This window comes from Botryllus schlosseri, chromosome 5, assembly GCF_051294905.1.
Source record: "Botryllus schlosseri isolate E-star chromosome 5, Bs_hap1, whole genome shotgun sequence".
Taxonomy (NCBI): domain Eukaryota; kingdom Metazoa; phylum Chordata; class Ascidiacea; order Stolidobranchia; family Styelidae; genus Botryllus; species Botryllus schlosseri.
In genome coordinates, this window is record NC_137240.1 from 13,443,930 (window position 1) to 13,462,514 (window position 18,585).

The 18,585-nt window shown below is 42.1% G+C and overlaps 2 protein-coding genes across 2 annotated transcripts in view; one reads left to right on the top strand and one right to left on the bottom strand.

Moving 5' to 3' along the window:
• Positions 1-748: 748 nt before the first annotated feature.
• Positions 749-8,478, top strand: LOC145439083 (G1/S-specific cyclin-E1-like). The gene is made up of 9 exons (XM_080316559.1): positions 749-889; positions 1,251-1,317; positions 1,389-1,548; positions 2,658-2,851; positions 6,658-6,793; positions 6,853-6,999; positions 7,066-7,308; positions 7,375-7,644; positions 7,948-8,478. The coding sequence occupies exons 2-9, from the start codon at positions 1,304-1,306 to the stop codon at positions 8,092-8,094; spliced, it is 1,311 nt and encodes a 436-aa protein (XP_080172685.1). The 5' UTR covers positions 749-889; positions 1,251-1,303; the 3' UTR covers positions 8,095-8,478.
• A 4,029-nt stretch (positions 8,479-12,507) lies between these two features.
• Positions 12,508-18,585, bottom strand: part of LOC145439088 (prostaglandin E synthase 3-like) — a 62,975-nt gene continuing 56,897 nt past the window's right edge. The window contains exons 3-7 of the mRNA XM_080316564.1: positions 18,378-18,558; positions 15,640-15,738; positions 14,962-15,060; positions 14,808-14,898; positions 12,508-12,811 (exon numbers count right to left, since the gene is read on the bottom strand). Coding sequence (XP_080172690.1) covers positions 12,720-12,811; positions 14,808-14,898; positions 14,962-15,060; positions 15,640-15,738; positions 18,378-18,558 — 562 coding nt within the window. The 3' untranslated portion in view covers positions 12,508-12,719. The remainder of the gene's footprint in view (positions 12,812-14,807; positions 14,899-14,961; positions 15,061-15,639; positions 15,739-18,377; positions 18,559-18,585) is intronic.

Genomic DNA, 18,585 nt, shown 5'->3' on the forward strand with positions numbered 1-18,585 from the left:
TCGAATTTAGCAAACCCGGATCCGAGAGATTGCTCTTCCCACTAGAAAATTATAGAGCCTACTGAACCCCGTTATCTTCAATCAAATATGCTACCTCACATCACATAATGCCAAATGTCAGGAAGGTCGAAGGTCGGAGAACTCGCCTCTGGCTACGACGGGGCTTTGAAAATGCCATAGGGCATAGGCCAAATCACGCACGCCAGGAATACAAAACATACATCGCATGTGACAATGAAAAATCACTTTTAAACCAACTTTACATGAAATCCACGATGTTTCCCAGAATATCGAAGCAATACTTTGCGAACGAAGTTCCTTATCGACCTCTATCAGTCGTAGATTTCTACATTTTACGCATTTTTTTTACGCATTCCTTGATGTGAATAGGTTTCTACACTTTCCTCATTCCTTCATACAACCAAGATGTAAAATAGAGGAGTATGGTGTAAATTTGTGAGCATGCCATGAGTGGTGACATGCATAAGCATTGAGCAATGAACCCTCAACATTGAATCTGATATGCAAATGAACGCCCAAGTCATGCACGACCATTTTTTCTGGCGTTTTTTTGGAATGGTCAAATCTTGAATCAACCGATGCCTTGATATGACCGACAGTTCACATTATAAGATATATTTGTATGTATCTTTAATCTTCATATAAATATAAATGAACATCGTTTTGTTCGCCGCCCAACCCAACATGTCAGACTGTCTTTCGAAAGCGCTGCGCGAGTGGTGACGTAGTTACACAGCTGATTAGTATAACAAACGTATTGGCGCCGGCGCGTTCAGTTTGGCGCGCGATACGGCATTGGGCGCAACTCTGTTCTTGGTGGATTCGCGGATTGCAGAAGCTGTATTACAAGAGAAACAGCGGTTTGAAGGTTGGATTTGCCTTGGATTGATAGTTAATACCTCTATAGACTGTGGTGTTTCAATAAATCGCCGAATGCATGTGCATTTCTGCTATATAGTATCAATGTTCCGTTGCCACAGTACTCCCATGTTTCTGTACTGCCCGATTCGCAAAAAATGTATTCTTATAGCATGTTTCGAGATATTTTTGCTTAATAGTCTCAGCATCATGTGTGCTTAATGTGATACCACCTGAAATAATTGATGCCATAATGAAACACTTGCCTGACGGCCCTGACCCAACTCACTGCATTCACTGAGCAATGGGCATCCATTTTGCATCAGATGTAGCAGCAATGTCATAATGACGTATACGTATATTTCTTGCAGGATATTGGCCTTGAGAGGCTGCATGAAATTACACTGTGGATCAAAATACAAAGATGAAGAGTTGCAGGTAAAATAAAATCTCCTGAAATTTCTTGGAGTTCACATCTGATAACATTTCTTTCTTTCTGTCGATTGCAGAGTTCTCAAGTCCCTGGACCGGCAAGCAGAGCCTCTAAAACCCAACAACTCGAGGAAAAGGCACCGTTCAAGCGAAACGACTGTCACGGCAGTAGAAACTATGTTTGATGTTGCACCTGAAAATTGTGCTCCTCAGCCCAAAAAACCAACGCGATCCCGGGTAAATATGAATTCATCATACCGACAACACACTCCAAATGAAAAGCACAACCAAAATTGAGTCATGATTTGAATCGTTATGTATTTATCACAAAACTGGGATTCATAACGGCTATATATCATGCATAGTAACACCTACCCTCGACCAAGATACAATTTCAACTTGTTGATTGTAATTACAGTTTACATCTAGCTGTTCCTGCTGGTGGATCATTAACCTAGTGTACCCACCAGTGCTAATACCACAACAACTTGCATTTCTATAAACCTTAATTTCAGAAGTTGTAGGGAGAATGGATGCTATCCATTTTGTGGGTCCAAATTGCATGCATGATATCATGCTGTGTTACTGAACTCTGGTTGACAAGTTTTAACATGAAATTCCGCATGGTCTCTGTTATCAACTGAAATAGCCAAGCTAAGCAAGGAGGGTTTCGGGTCTTCCTAAAAAAGCCTGTACCATCCAGCTTCTTGATACTGTAGTTGCTTCTAAAAATTGCTCAGCATTGCCTGTGTGTTTGTATGTGTGCGATGTTGTCTACTTGAAATCGATCATTGTATACAGTAGTCTCGATTTATAACCGTAAATAAGACATACTTCCTTGCGGTAATCGTCAGCAGCATGTGCAATTTGCTCATCTCATGACAGACACTGCTCATTTCAATACATAATTTGACCTGTAGTGATTTGTATGCGATGTCACACTATAAGCGTCGCACATGATTTAACCTAGCTTCTATGTTTGTTTAATAACCAATGTAAGTTTCTGCTGAAAGCATTAACAGTTTCTAAATAATCTTGGTTGTTTCATGTCGGATGTCTATCCGCTAGTGTTGTAGTTCCAATTCAATGAAACGGATAATAACCATTTACTGGTCCGACTATATAGCCTACATTATGCCTGCAAATTGAGGAGAACTTTGTTGCATTCGATGATGATTGCAGAGATTCTATTCATTGTGTCATGTCCATTATTTGTGATTTCTCAAAACTAAGAAACAGGATCTCAACTTATTTTGAACGTTCATTCATTTGTTTCTCCGGGCAGTCCTTTTTTACGTGTTTTAACACAGTCAACTAACTGTTAAACGCCGTGTATTTCCATTAAGGGTTACTCGGAAGCGGATGATGAATTACAAAGTATATTAACGCCCGCCAAAGAAAGTATAGCCGAGCCTTGCGATGATTACTTAAATCTAACCAAAGAAAAAGATATGAAGCACGTTGTTCAATACACGTTTCGCAATATGATGATTGGAGATTTGAAGCCTCAACCGACTAGCGAACCACTGCCAGAGTTGAAGTAAGTGCAATGATTTGATATTGGTTCGTATATTTTCTTGATATAGATTACTTGCCCAACAGTATAGTTAGTGAACATTTCATTTTCAAGGCGATAGATTGACTTGTGGCAATTCAGCAGAAGTCTACTTGAACTGAGCAGTGCCTAGAGCCAAAGTCTGTTGTTGAGATGAAGGAAAAGGGTCAAAACAACTGGGGTTCAGAAGAGTGCTTCCCTGCTAGTTTAGGCCCAAGTGGTGCTGACAAAGTGTGGTGCTGCCATAATAATTGTTCAAAACTAACCCCTTCTAAGCCTTGAGCATACTGACGTCTTCACATTACTATGTCTACGTCCTATATCAATTCTAGTTTTTCTGGTCGTTGACATTGCATTCGAGTATCAGAATCAGTTGAATTAACTCGTATGTCTGCTTGGTGATACCGTTGCCTGCTCCGAGGGAGTATTGGACTGTTGGCTTGATGTACTGAATTATCAGAGCGGTATACTTCTCACTGATTCATTGTAACATTGAAATATGGTTTCTGGAGTTTGATGGGGCGAGAGTCTACCCGGCACCTCTATGTTGACAACTTCTTTGTGATAGACTGATAGAGGCAGGGAAGATAAGATGTGTGCAGATTGTACAGACATGCATGAGTGTCTTGCGCAGGTGTAGTTTAGTATATTTCGATATTATTGACAATGTGCAGAGGCAAGGTAAGGTGAGTAATGTCAGTGTTTTTTGCATGAATTCTTCGCCGAACTTTGTTTGACCCAATACATCGGCGGGATCCTTCGAAACGATCGCTTCCGCCGCGTAACTTCGCGCATTCGGCGTTCGCGCGCAAAACGCAGATCCGAATTTGGCGCTCGGTGTTTTCGCATTTGCGATACGTGCGCCTTTGGACGTCTGGCGCCACCTTCCGGAGCGGACGCGGATCTCGTGTCAGCGCCATCGCGCGGTGATAGCGCGACGTAAACTTGCCGCCGCGACCTGTAGCTGCTGGTCCGGCGTGTTTTGCGACGCCCACGCTTTGACATATATTGATCTTTCCTTATCGAAAGTATGATTGTCCTATTATCGGAATCTCTCAGCTTTCGCAGTCATGGCACACGCCGACTGTCGCTCCGAGTTGGCAATTAAGTGTCATGCTTCAAGTCTGGTAGTCGTAACAATTTTTCGAGTAAGTAATTTATATGCCCCCTTTCACTCAGATCTGAACTATCAACGAGATTTATAGGTTCACGCATTTTTCCCATCCTGGATGCATTGAAATCTGGATTGGTGGTATCGCAGCACCCAAAACATGTCGTATATATCTACGCACTTTCGCGGAAATAACGTTGGTGATCAAAACACAGCGTTGTCACAAAGGGAAATGAGATGTCCTATGTATGGTCGCATTCGCAAATGACAAGCTACCTTGTGTGGTAGTGGTATATACCTGGAAATTATTTCTTGATGGTCCTATAAAACTTGTACAAATTTGAACTTTACATGTCAACCTAAGCTCTATTTAGTCATGAAGGTACTGGATTTGGTGTTGGATCACTCAAGTACTTGATTTTTCCGCGTGATCACGGCTAGGGAGGTTAAATCCTACTCATTTGCGTATAACGTAGTACAGCTGTCTTCTGCGATTTTCCGCACTACTCAGCTGTGGTCAAGTAACACGGCACTTCGCGTAATCCGCATAATCCTTTGAAGGTATAGTTATTCGAATTTGCATGCGTAACAGTTGCGAGACTGCGAAAAGCTGTAAGAAAATGATTCAAAAACAAATGTCGAAACGGCCGGTTATATTACGGGAGTCGTGTCTTCCGGCGAATTGAATACGTCACCCGATCATCGGAACGGCTATTTCCGAATTCCTTTACACCCGACGCGATTGTTTATCGACAAAGGCTCAACGATGTACGTTGGCGATTTAATCCCGCTGTCTCATTATGGCTGGAAATGTCGGTTCCAACATTTTTATCTAGTGCTCCCGCGGACAGCGAATATCTCGCGCCGGCGAGTTAGTAATCGATTAGTACGGTCGTCGGGAACACCACGCAATTTTGACCGTTCCGTGCGAGAGAATCGCCGAAGTCGTAAACGTCATAACGGTTGATGAAAAGTGTCTCAAGTTGTCGATTTATGATACGAGGACTTTCTTGTTTTCCAGTCTTTTGTTTGTATACGTTCAAAGACCGTTGTCCTAGTCCGGGCTAGCCCCAGGTTTTCTGTTGAACTCGGACGTAGGCGCGCGACACGCCTTAGCGGGATATGCGCGAAGCTGCAGTTTGATAGTACTTCTTTAATGATTGCTAATTGCTTCCGGATACGCGCTTGATGTGCGTTTTACGTCAATATATCATGTTACGTCATGTATCAACCTTTCTCGGCGATGCTTAGCCCTGGCACACGGCATGTGTTGCGTAGTATTCGGATTTCGGACCGACTTGTTTTTCAGTTCAGTTTTATTGATATTTTCATCCTTTCAAATCCCACAAGATTACGATAAAGTGAAACGATAATAAAGAATCGAAACGACTTCGCGTAGTCTCCAATCAACACGCACATACCTTGGCCTGGAACATGCAAATGAAACGCATTCTCGCTGAATGAAGAGATGCCCACTGAATGTATATTAGCACAAGATTACATAAATGGACATGCGATGAAAATGAATCGGCACTTGTCGGTAGTCGAAATGTCAGCGTCGTCCAGTAATGTCAAGCTCGAACTAGTATTTATTTTTTGCACTGATATATATATATATCAATAATGATCAATGATCGGCGCTATCATTATTTTAATTGCTCAAAAGGCGCGATGTTCGTACAAAGACATAATGTGCTGTAATCAACAGATAGGACATAGGAGGATGCCGAAACGACGATGCCAGGTATATCAATCAAACAACCACCAAGACCTTCCGATATCAAATATATCATTATACATCTGCCCAGGGCTCAATCTGTTCCAACTTCGTGAAATGCAGTGGCATCGATTACGCTTGCACGGTCTGATATTTAAAATACTACCCGGAAGGTTGCGGATCGGTAGGGTTGAGCTCACCTTCGTTTTTCCATCAAGTAGTCTAAATGCGAATGCACTTTCGTTAGATTTGATACTACGAATCGGGTGTTTACCTCATCCAACCCGAAACCGTAGCGGCTACCGACCACTTCAAAATATGATCGCCCGCAGATGTTTAAAGGGCCGGTTGTTAAATACCCATAAAATTCGTCCTCTCTTTTCTCCGGGCAAAGAATAATTGCATTGTGCGCTCATCAAGTTACGGTTAGCTCGCGTTTGTTCGTTGGACACTTCCATCTCATTCAGAGGGCGGTCTTTTGTTTGGCTGCATTGTGAGCGCGCAGTGTCGGCCTTTTCCACGAGTGTGTTGACTTAACGGCACCCTGTCGGGTTTCCCAAGACTCGGCATTGCGATGTTTAATCGCCGACCGAACTTTTCTCTCGTCCGGTGAAGCGGCGAGTATCATTTTTTCCGAAATGCCAACACACACATATTAGACTGTTATCTTGTAGCGAGACCATTAGTCGTGCGAATCTAACCGTCGTTTCGTGGTTGTTTCGTCGACGTGGGTTACTATAGCCGGCTCGCGCAAAAGCGAAGGTTAGCGGATACGTTAATCATGATTATGCAAAACTGGATACACTCGAAGACTTCGTCCGACAGTCTGCTGATTCAAAGGTGAAGGCCGTTTTGAGGCAGTGTTTACAGTTTGAGCTACCTGGCATTTAGAAGACGGCCGGATTAGGCTATTACCATCAACTTCAACAGCGTTCCTTATGCAAACGCATATTTTTCTTTCAGTTGGGCTGACTCGCGCGAGCTATGGAAAGGCATGGTCAGCAAGGAGATGAAATACCAATGCGATAACAAATATATGATCAGACATCCAGACCTCCAACCAAAGATGCGTGCAATATTATTAGACTGGCTTATCGAGGTACCGTCGCGCCGTCTGTTATTATATCTTGTTTTGGGCTAACGTTGTCGCTTTCTCAGGTTTGCGAGGTATACGCACTTCACAGAGAGACGTTTTATCTGGCCACGGATTATATCGACAGATTTTTATCGAGAGTGGAGCAAATCAGGAAGAATCAACTGCAACTCGTCGGAATTACTGCACTTTTCGTAGCTGCGAAATTGGAGGTGCGTTCTTGGAAAGTTGCGTCAATATATTGTGGACTTTTTCTGAATCTATATTCTCTGCTTCAGGAAATCTACCCTCCGAAACTCGCCGACTTTGCATACGTCACCGACGGCGCATGCACGGAAGACGATATTTTAAAGCTGGAGCTGCTCATGTTGAATAAACTGAGCTGGGCGCTGTCGCCCGTAACTGTAAACTCCTGGCTGAATGTCTACCTCCAAACTGCACACCTGTCGTTCATGTCAAACCCCGAGAGCACATTCGTGTTTCCCCAATATCCGCAACATACTTTCGTGCACATCGCGCAGGTACAGTTTTAATCGCGACTCTCGGTGCGTGCGCGCAGAATTACCGTGTTTTTCATGCGCTTACAGCTTACCGACCTTTGCGTGTTGGACATGGAGAGCTTGGAGTTTTCTTCTGGAGTGATAGCGGCATCTGCGTTATATCACTTTTCTTCGTGCGAGCTCGCCACCCATGTGTCCGGGTACGAGTACAAGGACTTGGCGAAGTGTATACATTGGATGGCGCCGTTCGCGGTGACCGTGCGGGACATAGGGCTGCAGCCGGTGAAACAGTTTAACAAGGTTGACGATTCCGACGCGCACAACATACAGACGCACGCCAACGATGTGTCGGCATTGGTAGGTGTTTATTTGGATTGTTTTGTGTTTATCTGCCCGAATATTGAAACTTGGTGTTAATCTGCCCGAATTTTGATATTTTGTGTTGTAGAATTTACATATTCCGGACGTTATCTGCTTGAATTGTTTTGTATTATTAGCTCGAATTATTCTCTTATGTTATCTGCTCCAATTTGAATTTTTCTACAGTGGTATCTGCTCAAATTTAGGTTCCCGGTGTTATCTGCTCGAACTCGTATATTTCCGGATGTTATGTACTCTAAATTCATTTTTCCCGTTGTTTACAAATGCTGCTGATTTTAGGAACGGGTGTACGAAAGAAGGCAGAGGCATTTGACGACCTGCTCTTCGCCTACGGAAATCGCGGGGATCATAACGCCTCCCAAAAGCAATCAGAAACCGCCTGTGGTGGAATCTTATCAAAACCGAGCTGGTGTTAACAACTGCTGAGCGCATCATGACGCTTTACCTCAACCAAAGGAGCGGCTCTGAGCCTTACGGTTTTGCGTAAATAGAATTGCGTAGCCGCCGACAGGGGTCCCGGGGTATTGGACCGTGTCGCGCGGCAGTCGATCGTGGAAATTGATTGTTACGTGTCGGACTTTATTGCGGAGACACGCGGGTGTGCCTTGTCGATTCGCCTCGACTTACTGACCTATGCTGCTACTACTGTTACTTTTACTACGGCCGAATGTGCCGGGAGAAGGCACTGATTTTGTTTCGTTTGCGATGTTTTAGAATCCCTATTTTGACCGCTTGCTGCTATTATACGCACCGAGACTTGTTTTTATGAAATTTATTAATATATAAAATCTGTTTTGGTTGGATTTTAAACTGAGCTTGTGTGGTGATGGTGAGAACGGGATGTGGGTTTATGGTTGTCATCTTCAGGCACTGGAGAATAACATCGAGTTTTTCGCATTTCCGTGTTTTGGGCCTGGGATTTCGTAGACAGCTACGGATATTTTAAAAGTGCTTGTATTGATGTGCGAGGTGTGATAGCATTGGCGAAGGGTGTGCCTAATGCAGAAGTGAGGTGCCAGTTTCTCGAAGCGCTTTAACCCGACTTATTTCATCAGCTGGACATTCGAGACCATTCGACCAGACTTGTACAACTGAATAGTTATAATGAAAGCGAAGTGTCTCTAATCTAATTAACGAAATTTTTCTATGATCTAATTTTCATGAACATGTGCTACATAAAAACTATAGAGAATGAACTCCGGTTTCATATGAACTGAACTTGATTAATTTCCAAGTTTTTTCGCGAATTCAGTAATTATAATCTAATTTTAAAAAACTATATAGGTAAAATTCTTATCTAGTTTGGAGAAAACTGTCGTGATTAATCTAATTAGAAAAAGCAGGGAATTTTCTAGTTGTACAGATTTGCATAAGACGTACGAGACATAGGAATTAGTCGAGATAACCATTTGCGCTCCGTTCATCCAAACAGGTATACTAATACTGAGGATTTACAGATCACTGGGCTGACGAGGGTGTCGTTATGATATCTGTGCAAACGATATTTTCTCTTCTCTGCGTCATTCAGTCTCCATGGATTTTCAGTATAGACGCCACATGACATGACCGCTGGTTGACCAAATGACCAGTTACCACCGATGTAATGAACGTCGAAGCCTAGAAATTAGAAACCCGACCGCTGCAGCCGCGACTCAACCTACATTCTTTCTCCCCGCAACGTTAGCACTATAGCCAATATGCTGCTGCGACGGCGACGCTATACTACCAAGGCTACCAATACTACCGTTGTTAGGTTTGAGGTTTTTTCTTGGCCGGAGCCGGATCAGTACTTTTCACTAAGAATAGGACAGCCTTACCTTCATCCACCCTCGAATCAATAGTTAAAGTGAATCGTTCATGGAAATAAACCACATGTCCAAGTTGGCATAATTACTTCAGATAAGGGTTGGGCTTGATCTTTGAGTTTCCTGTTTGCATTGTTTCAATCAATATTCAATACCATCCTGTGAGTAGCTAATTGTTATCGTAGTTTTTCGGATCTCGGTTATTTCTGGAATCTGGCCTACGCATCGGACCGGAGTCGGACCAGATGAGCTTTAAAAAACATGATCGGAGTAGGACCAGAGAATTTGTCGCTATCCGCTTCGCACTACCATCTCACGCCTATGTTACCGCAACTGACGTTCCAGGTTAGTGGGTGTGGGAGAATCGTGGTTGGATCAGTTTGCAGCAAGTGCTGCATAGGCTATACATTGTGGGTGAAGAGCTCTTCATTGTTACAACTCGTAATGACGTGACTCAAACACATACGTCTGCTGCAGGGAAGGGAGTGATCAATGTGACTTGATAAGCGAGGCGTAACTGACAGACCATATGAACGTCACAATCGATCTGGACAAAAAAATATTTGTTTTGCAGGGTTAGGGGAGAAGTCTGCAAGTGCGGGAATTTTTGATTTTTAGGGGAAATATGAATTAGGATTGTAAACTCTTTAATGGTGTAAGATCGCTATAGGCCGCGGTCGTATACTGGCGTCAACCCTGGGCAAGGGCATGTATCGTAAGGAATACTAAATATTCAACTGTAAACACGGACGTTGGAATTTTCTTCATACTATCATATATCACGATTAGGGTTTCTCTCGTGGCCGGAGACCTCAGATATATGAGTTATATTTCAGTGCCGCTATTATATTCTCAATGTAACCCGCATTAAACAGTTTCGCATTGGCGTTTTCGCTTCTGTGAATAACTAGTTTTTGGTCAATTTTTCCGAAAAACTCTGAACTCAATATCCACTTTTTTTCCTTTTCGGAATTGCGTGTCAATGTCAGCGACTTGCTCGCATAGTGACTAGAAACCACAACACCGCTATTAGGTGGTTATAATGTGACATATGAACATACTCGACATTTGTTGTCTAGAGGGCTTATTTAAATGGAATTGTTTGATAGAAATGTGCTCTATCACACGATCGAATTTTTGCTCTAAGCGGGCCGGATGAAATCATCTGACGGGCCGTGTGTTTGACAACCCTGGCGTACTCAGTTATTAACAACCATACTGTATTTCATAATCATTGCGTCGCTCAAACGTAAATCCGCAAATGGTACATAAGGGTTCTCAGGTGAAAAATTACGGCCGTCTCATTTAATTACTGCTCATTGGAAGTCTATTTTCTACACGAATATACGATCCTGCCGTGAACAGCTCCGTAGAAAAACACAGAAATACTTCGCGTGTAGTGCTTCGATGGTGCAAGCCAGTGACGAGCGGACTGTAATATTTTTCGTTCCAAGTCCAGTCCTGAAAATTTTCAATTCAGTCCTAGTCCATCCTGATCCAAAAATCTTTTCAAAATTTTCTGTCCAAGTCCAGTCCTGAAAATTTTCAATTCTGTCCTACTCCACCCTGATCCAAAAATATTTGCCAGATTTCCAGTCCAACTCCATCCTGATTCAAAAGAATTTCAAAATCGAAAGTACAATTCTAAAACTGAAAAAACAGAAGGACATGTTAGGTCGGTTATAAACACTGCACATCAAATTCGTTTCAATTCCAGCTTGTAGAAGCGAAGTTATTACAACACAAGAATTTTCAATATACTAAAAAGCATACACATTTTTTTATAGTGGCTGCCCGTCCCTATAAAGTTCTGTAAGAAATTGGTCCTTTAGGCTGCAGAGAGAAGATTGTACCACCACGACTTGGTAGAATTCGTGCTCTTCTACTAATATAGGGTTGAATTCAACTCAAGTTAAATCAAGAAGTCTACAACAGTGAAAGTGGCACGAATATAGCATACGAACTATAGGCAAACTTTTCCTATGGATCAGCAAACGTAGTATAGTATCTCAACTCGACCTAAATCCATGTCTCCGAGAAAGAGAAACACATGTCGTAGCCCAGATGGATTGTTAACATTATACAAACAGGCTGTTGCACTTGCGCCACTTGTACTCGGCACCTTGACAGCAGATAAAGTGACCTGGACCTAATGTTTCGATATGCACCTATATACGCGAACATCAATTCCATATTTCTGCAATTCTAACATCAAATTATTCCTTAGGTCCTCGTGTAAACAGCACTTGATAAGATCTACGGTAATGTGCTGTTTACAAATTTACATTGATTGCTCTGGTTGAAGAAATTCGAAAGTGCCATACGGGCATCCCTAAAAGACGGAACAGCGGAAACAACGGTGCTAACCAGCATGAAAAATTGAAAATGTGCCACAATTCAGTAATTTGGCTTCTAAATGCGTCAATTGGCAACACTGGCAATAATTCGTCTCTCCGCCGCCCCTCACTTCTGGTTACGAAACCAGCGTGCCCGAGTCCGGATTTTGGAATGCTCAAAATCCAAGTCCAACCTTTTTTTTAAAATCACAATCCGGTCCGATAACAACGAAAATAACCCATAATCTCGATCCTGTCCAATGCTCATCTCTGGTGCAAGCAAACATAATTGCTATAGTTAGCCTATATCATGCTCTTTACAACATGTACTTTGTGACATTTGTCTTGGCTTAGTGGTGCGAAGATTCGTAGTCAGCCAGCAGCATTTCCACAAGCTACACGAGACAACTGACTGTGACTAACAACGTCGACGGCTGGTACAATATTTCCGAGATTCCGCCGTCCGGTTTCTTAGGACGGAGTCGTTGATATGTTCGAAATGCCTACAAGTGCTTCAGTCGGCAGCAACATCGGTCTGGTGTAAATGACCATTGTAGTCGAAAAACTCTATGAATACCACAAACAACAGCTATCACAAATGTGGACAGGCCGTCCGTACCAAAATTAACATCCCCGGGCACACCGACTACAACTGGCGTCAATTACTTCTCAATTCGTTAATTATCGATACGACGCCGTTCGTGTCTAAATCATTTATTAAACAGTGCCGGTAAAAATCCGCCGCGAGCAGCAAATATTAGAACACGACAATGGATTGCTCATGAACATGGGAGCGTCAGCTCAACGAAATGCGGCCAACCAAACAGGTATCGATCGCGGAGATTTGGGGGACGGTAACCGACAATTAACAGACTCTCGGCGAGCAAGTTCAAGCAAACATGTACGATCTTCACGCGTTGCAAGCTTGGCCCTCTGCTTCCGCCCCTGGTGTTTCTGGCGCGCCGTTCGGCGTGTCGTCGGCCGTTTCGAGGCCGGGAATCTCTGCGACAAAAAAAAAACGGAGGTCAAATGATGACTATCCGCTTACTACAGATTAGTCAGAGGTCAGGCGAAGAGGCAAACTTTGGGTTCTAAGGGACAGGGCGGGGATATCAACCAAAGGTTGTCAAAGCAGCCATCGTTGATATTCATATAGAATTAAAGGGGTACTGCACTCTAAAAATGATGTGGTCTCAAATTGAAGGGAAAAACGAAATGTAAATTTTGGCCGCAGCCGTTTTCTTCGGAACGCCACTGTAATGGAGCTGCAATTTATTGAAATTTCAATAGCAACTTCACGGTCCAGCAGTCACGCAGAGATCGAACTTTATATAGTTGTTAGCCGATGTTATGAAGGAGATACGTCGTACACGCCAAGGTGGTTTTGGTTTAGATACCGGGTTCAACGGAAGATGTTCAGTCAGGAGATTCATGTCAAAATCGGGCCTAGTGCATTCTACTTCTTTAGGACATAGGGCATGTACGACATATTTGCTTCATAACATCGGCTGACATTCCATTTCAAGAAGTAGCAATATTCAAGAAAAGAAGTAACTTTCAGGGTCATTTTTCCTAAAATCTTAACCACTTGCTCAAGTATTGCAAGTAGACAATAACCTACTTTTCAGTATTTCAAAAAATAAATTACACTATTCAGGGATATCGGTATTTAGATATCCCTCACTTTGTTACTGACAACCTCCGGTCTATACTCGAGCTTACGGGTTAAAGTTAGGTCGGAGTCATAAAGTGACATGTTCAAGTCCGGTTATTCCTTGCGTTGCATTGTGCTCAAATACCGGGCAACGTTATAACAAGATGGCGTTATAAAATTCAAATATTGTCACCGACACAAATTTCCTTTCCCAGTAATTCCTGTCTGATACCTGAATAGACCGAGCTATTGTCACTATAAACTACGCATAGCAGTGTCGGGACCAATTCACAACAGCAGAGTCAGAAGCCACGGAAAATTTAAACATCAAGTCCAGTCGCGAAGATTTTCAAAGAATCTCGACTCAAGTAAAACCACGTAAAATATTTCAATTTCAAGTCAACAAATATTTTGTGTCGTCGATTCAACGTGCGGATGCAGATTTATACGCATACTGGGTAGACATCTCCAAGCCTGGTTGCACGCCGTTTCTAAACTATTAGGATGATTTGAGACGCGGGTTATTTATGCAAGTTGTCAGAACCAGTAACATCATTCAAGTCATTACAGGGCAGTGAGTAGAGTTAAATGAAGTCATTCAAAAATTATGACTCAAGTCAACCCGAGACTGCAGCCTAGTAGTAAACTCATTCAAGAGAAAAAATATGTCCGACCACATAAAGCTAGCAGGGTTGTAACTAAGTCACAAGGTTACGAGTCACAAGTCACTCTCACTTTTATAGTTTTGACTCGCGCCAAGTCGAGTCATTTTCAATTCGTCACCAAGTCGAGTTCGAGTCATAGTGTTGTGACTCGAGTACGAGTCCCACGTCATTATGCTCACTGTTCAGTTGCGATTTCAACCAACTTCTTCAGCTCTGCTCGAGTGATTTAGGATGGCTCGCATTCATGATATATAGTAATTTTCTCAGTCTTAACAGTTTCTCGCACTCTTTTCCAAGTACCAGGACTGATAGACGAAATACCAATGATGTAGTAACTTTACTATTCTTTGAAGTTACAATGAAATGTCTGTCTTGAGTCATATGACTTGGTTCGACTCATGCAAAATGACTCGAGTACAAGCCGACCAAATAAACAAATTGACTCGAGTCGATTCGAGTCATCTTACACATTTCAAAAATGACTAGTTTCAAATCGAGTCACAAAAAATCACGACTCAAGTCATTGCAACCCTGAAAGAAAGTATGTACAAACTCTTTGATTGCTCGAAGCAATAAAAGCCTGGGGAAAGGCACAGGAGAAAAATAATGAACTATGTCTGGGTAAGTCGGCGTAGGCCTACTGATAAAGGGTCTGTACAAGCGGAGAACAGTCTCGTACCGTCGTCATCACTGTCATCCTCGTCATCATCTTCATCGCCCAAATCTCCAAAGTCGGCAGCTCCAGTGCCCCGTCCCATTTGTGCCATCATCTGAAACCATTCGAGGAAGCGGCATTAAAGAAGGCACGACCATGACAGATCGCTCTCGGTTACCTGCGACAGGTCCGGCTGTCCCACATTGGCTGGCATTTCGTCTTCTGACGATTCGTCGGAGTCTTTCATTTTGTCAAAATCAACTTTCAACCAGTGTTGCTGCAAAGCGTTTCGTAATAAGGCTCGACGAAATTGGATATTGTTATGGCGACTTGTGTTACCGCGCACCCATTATTTCAACAACGCCGATATTCAGACTTTGATGGCTATTTCGGTGTAATATCATCACTCCGACCAGATTTTAATCTTTATTACAGAAACAGCACGACACTAGCTTTTGATTGAGACCAGCTTTTTTGCACTCGGGTCGCAAACTATATATAGCAAAATCAATTATGCTGTTTTTAGATTGCTCACCAATAAAAAACAGTGTTTGCTCGAGCGTAACGTAATGTTAGTGACTATAATTAATAGAAATCAATACATCCAACAAGCATTGCACTGATTATTACGTTTGACTGCACTTTGGCCTTAACGTACCGCAGCTGGCGCAGCCCAAAATGTTTTCTATGCGGCAACAACAAGCCTGATCGATCATATCCCATATGCAACGTAGAGGTAAGTAGAGTCGCCATAAGAATAAGAACACGGGCTGTTTTTGACATCCCTGCTCAGTGCTCTTGAAACCATGTACCATGATACGGCTGTTTCAAATTTTAATTGTAATAATATGCAAACCTTGGCTTTTGTTTCTAAAAGTCTTGGCCAAAATGGTCCTGCTTCTTTTTTGACGACAACCACAGTAATGAGTCTTGATGTTTTGTCCCATTTGCTTGCCTGTAAAAATGAAAACAAAATGATTACAAATCACACAATCTTCAGTTACCTTCGCACAGCGATGAAGCAATACTAAATCGATAGGCATGATTTAGTAATAGAAGTTATTACTTTTCAAAGCAACCAACTCTAGTCATTAGGAGATCCACACATCTCATTTTGTATTGAAAAGCATAGTATTAGAAGAGCTTTGGAGGTACAGAACTTCAATATACAATTGAATAGTATATTCATATTGAAATGAACCCGAATATTTTCGGCTGACACTCGTCAGGGGTAATCGTCAGCAACTAGTAGAGCAGTGGTTCTCAACCGGGGGTCCGCGAAGCATTTTCAGGGGGTCCGCGAGACCGCGAAATTTTCAAAATGGTGGAAACATTTTTTTTATGATTTGGGAAAACACGAGGCAGTTTAACTTTATTACTTTTAAAACTTCATGACTCACATAACCAGATTGGCCGTCTGAGATCAAATAACATATATTGCAAACTCAATTTACTTGCCAATAGCCTACTAATACAAACATATTGCTGCTTAGAGATGTTTTGTGGGGGTTTGTGCAAAAATAGGAAGTTGGAGTAGTAAGGTCCATCAGGGTGACTTCGAAGTATTTGCAACCATTCACATTCTTTTGTGACAGTGGTTCTCAAACTGGGATGAGGTGAAAACATCTGAAGGAGGGCGCAAAGCCGCGGTCAACGAAAAAAAATTTTTGCGCGTAGATCATTAGATTAGTACTTATTGCTCTGTGTATAACTTTTCATTTCATATTTGACAATTCTCTCTTCGACAGCCATAACCCTCCAGCCTCCATGCCATCAAATTTTCCGCTGGGCTTGTTAGCATTCCGATTGTTTTATCACTAGCATGAGATCGATATTTGCACAAGACAGATAACGGTTAGTCGATAATCGAGATAAATTTGATCTGAAACTTGGGGGTCCGTGAAAGTCCCAAGGGGGTCCGCAGAGACAAAAAGGTTGAGAACCCCTGTAGTAGAGAATTGGAAAGAACATTGTATATCAACAATCGTATCACAAAATATGACGTCACCAGCATGAAATTTTAAAAGAGAGAGCGTTCAATGTACTATTTTTAGGTGATACACGAACTCCTTTTGTTGACAGAGTTTTGGTTGGTGTATTTTGATAAAAGTCGACTCCAAGGCACACAAATGGAATTGTGAACGGCCCCGCCCAACGATTCGAAATCGGCCGTCTCGATAATTATTCGCACAAATCGGATTATCTAACAGATGTTTGCCGATGGCAGAATTAATGGCCTTTGATCGATCAGCATCAAGTTAAGGGTGAGCTTTTCACCGAGCGTGATGCACAGCACAGCATAGCTACCACTAAAACTTGGTAGAAATTTGCAGCAGTATATTAAGAATACCATTGTCGGTTACCTGGGTTGTAATGACTCGAGTCGCGATTTTTTGGTGACTCGACTTGACTCGAGTCATTCTTTCCCATGCGTATAATGAAATAACTCGAATCAATTTTTGTATTGACTCGACTTTGACTTTAGTCATTGCGCATGCCTCGAACCAAGACATATGACTCGAGAACTTCGAAGAATAGTAAAGTCACCACATTATTGGTATTTAGTTTATCAGTCCGGATACTTGGAAAATAGGGTCAGAAACTGGTAAGACTGGGGAAAATTATTGTATTATGAATGCGAGCCATACCATATCACTAGAGCTGAGTTGAAAATAGTAGGTTGAACCGGACTGAACTGAAAACCGAACACAATGACTTGGAATCCGACTCGAATCAAAACACTATGACTAGGACTCGACCCTCTAATAGCTGACTCGGACTCGGAATTGGCTCGGTGATGAATTGAAAATGACTCGACTTGACCCGAGTCAAAACTATAAAAGTGAGATTGACTTGTGACTCGGTTACAACCCTGATGATTACTGCCACCATTGGACAATTTATTAGCCGAATGACATCGGTTTCATAATTGCGGCATGTACCCAAACCATACGAGTAGTCAATAGCTTGGTGCAAATCACTTTCACCACGTTTACACACTGATCCTATAGCATCTGATGATGTTGAAATAAAGATCTGCCAACAGAAACCTATATGCTCTTTCAATCGAAATTAAAATATGCTAGAAATGTTTTAACACTGGCAACATATATAGACAATACAGTTTTTAGGAACACAGCTGTAATGTAAATTCGAATATAGATCATTTTTAGTGCCAGTACATATACAGACTGATACAGCTATTGTGCATGAGACAAATAATCAAATGATGAAACTTCAAGAATTCAGGCATCGATATTCAACAAACTAACAATGCGCGTGTGCGCTTTACAGTCAGACAGTTCGATGTGGAGAAGAATCAAAATTATATTATTTAATTTTGAAAATTGTGGGAAAGTTTGTTTAAAAGTGGCACAAAGAAATGAAGCCAAGTGTATCATAATTAACAGTTTGACATTTCCAGTTCATTTCAGCTACTAGAAAATGATACAACTATACACACATCACATTCGATTTGTTTCGATATTAGAGTTTGATTCAAATTGGCTGCGATTTGGTTGTGCTCATTGATCTGGTCAGCTCCATGAGATCAAAACCAAACAGTAGCAGTAGCTTATATAGAATGACACTTACCTCAGGATCAATATCTTTCAACAATTGAAGATCAGCTTTGTAAGCTTGGTTTGCAATGCCTCCTGTGCATGTGAATGTTATACTGCGTTCTTCAAATTTCATTTCTACACCTTTGGTGTCCTGTACGTTAAAACTCAGCAATATGCGATCTTTGGTCTGTGCCCAGAGAGTTGGTGGACAGCTAGAACAAGAAGTTTGGATGGTTTAC

What these genes read in the sequence shown, in the direction of transcription:
- LOC145439083 (XM_080316559.1), top strand. An exon ending in CTTTCGTGCACATCGCGCAG is followed by an intron (nt 7,309 to 7,374) that starts GTACAGTTTTAA and finishes ATGCGCTTACAG; the next exon opens with CTTACCGACCTTTGCGTGTT. An exon ending in CCAACGATGTGTCGGCATTG is followed by an intron (nt 7,645 to 7,947) that starts GTAGGTGTTTAT and finishes TGCTGATTTTAG; the next exon opens with GAACGGGTGTACGAAAGAAG.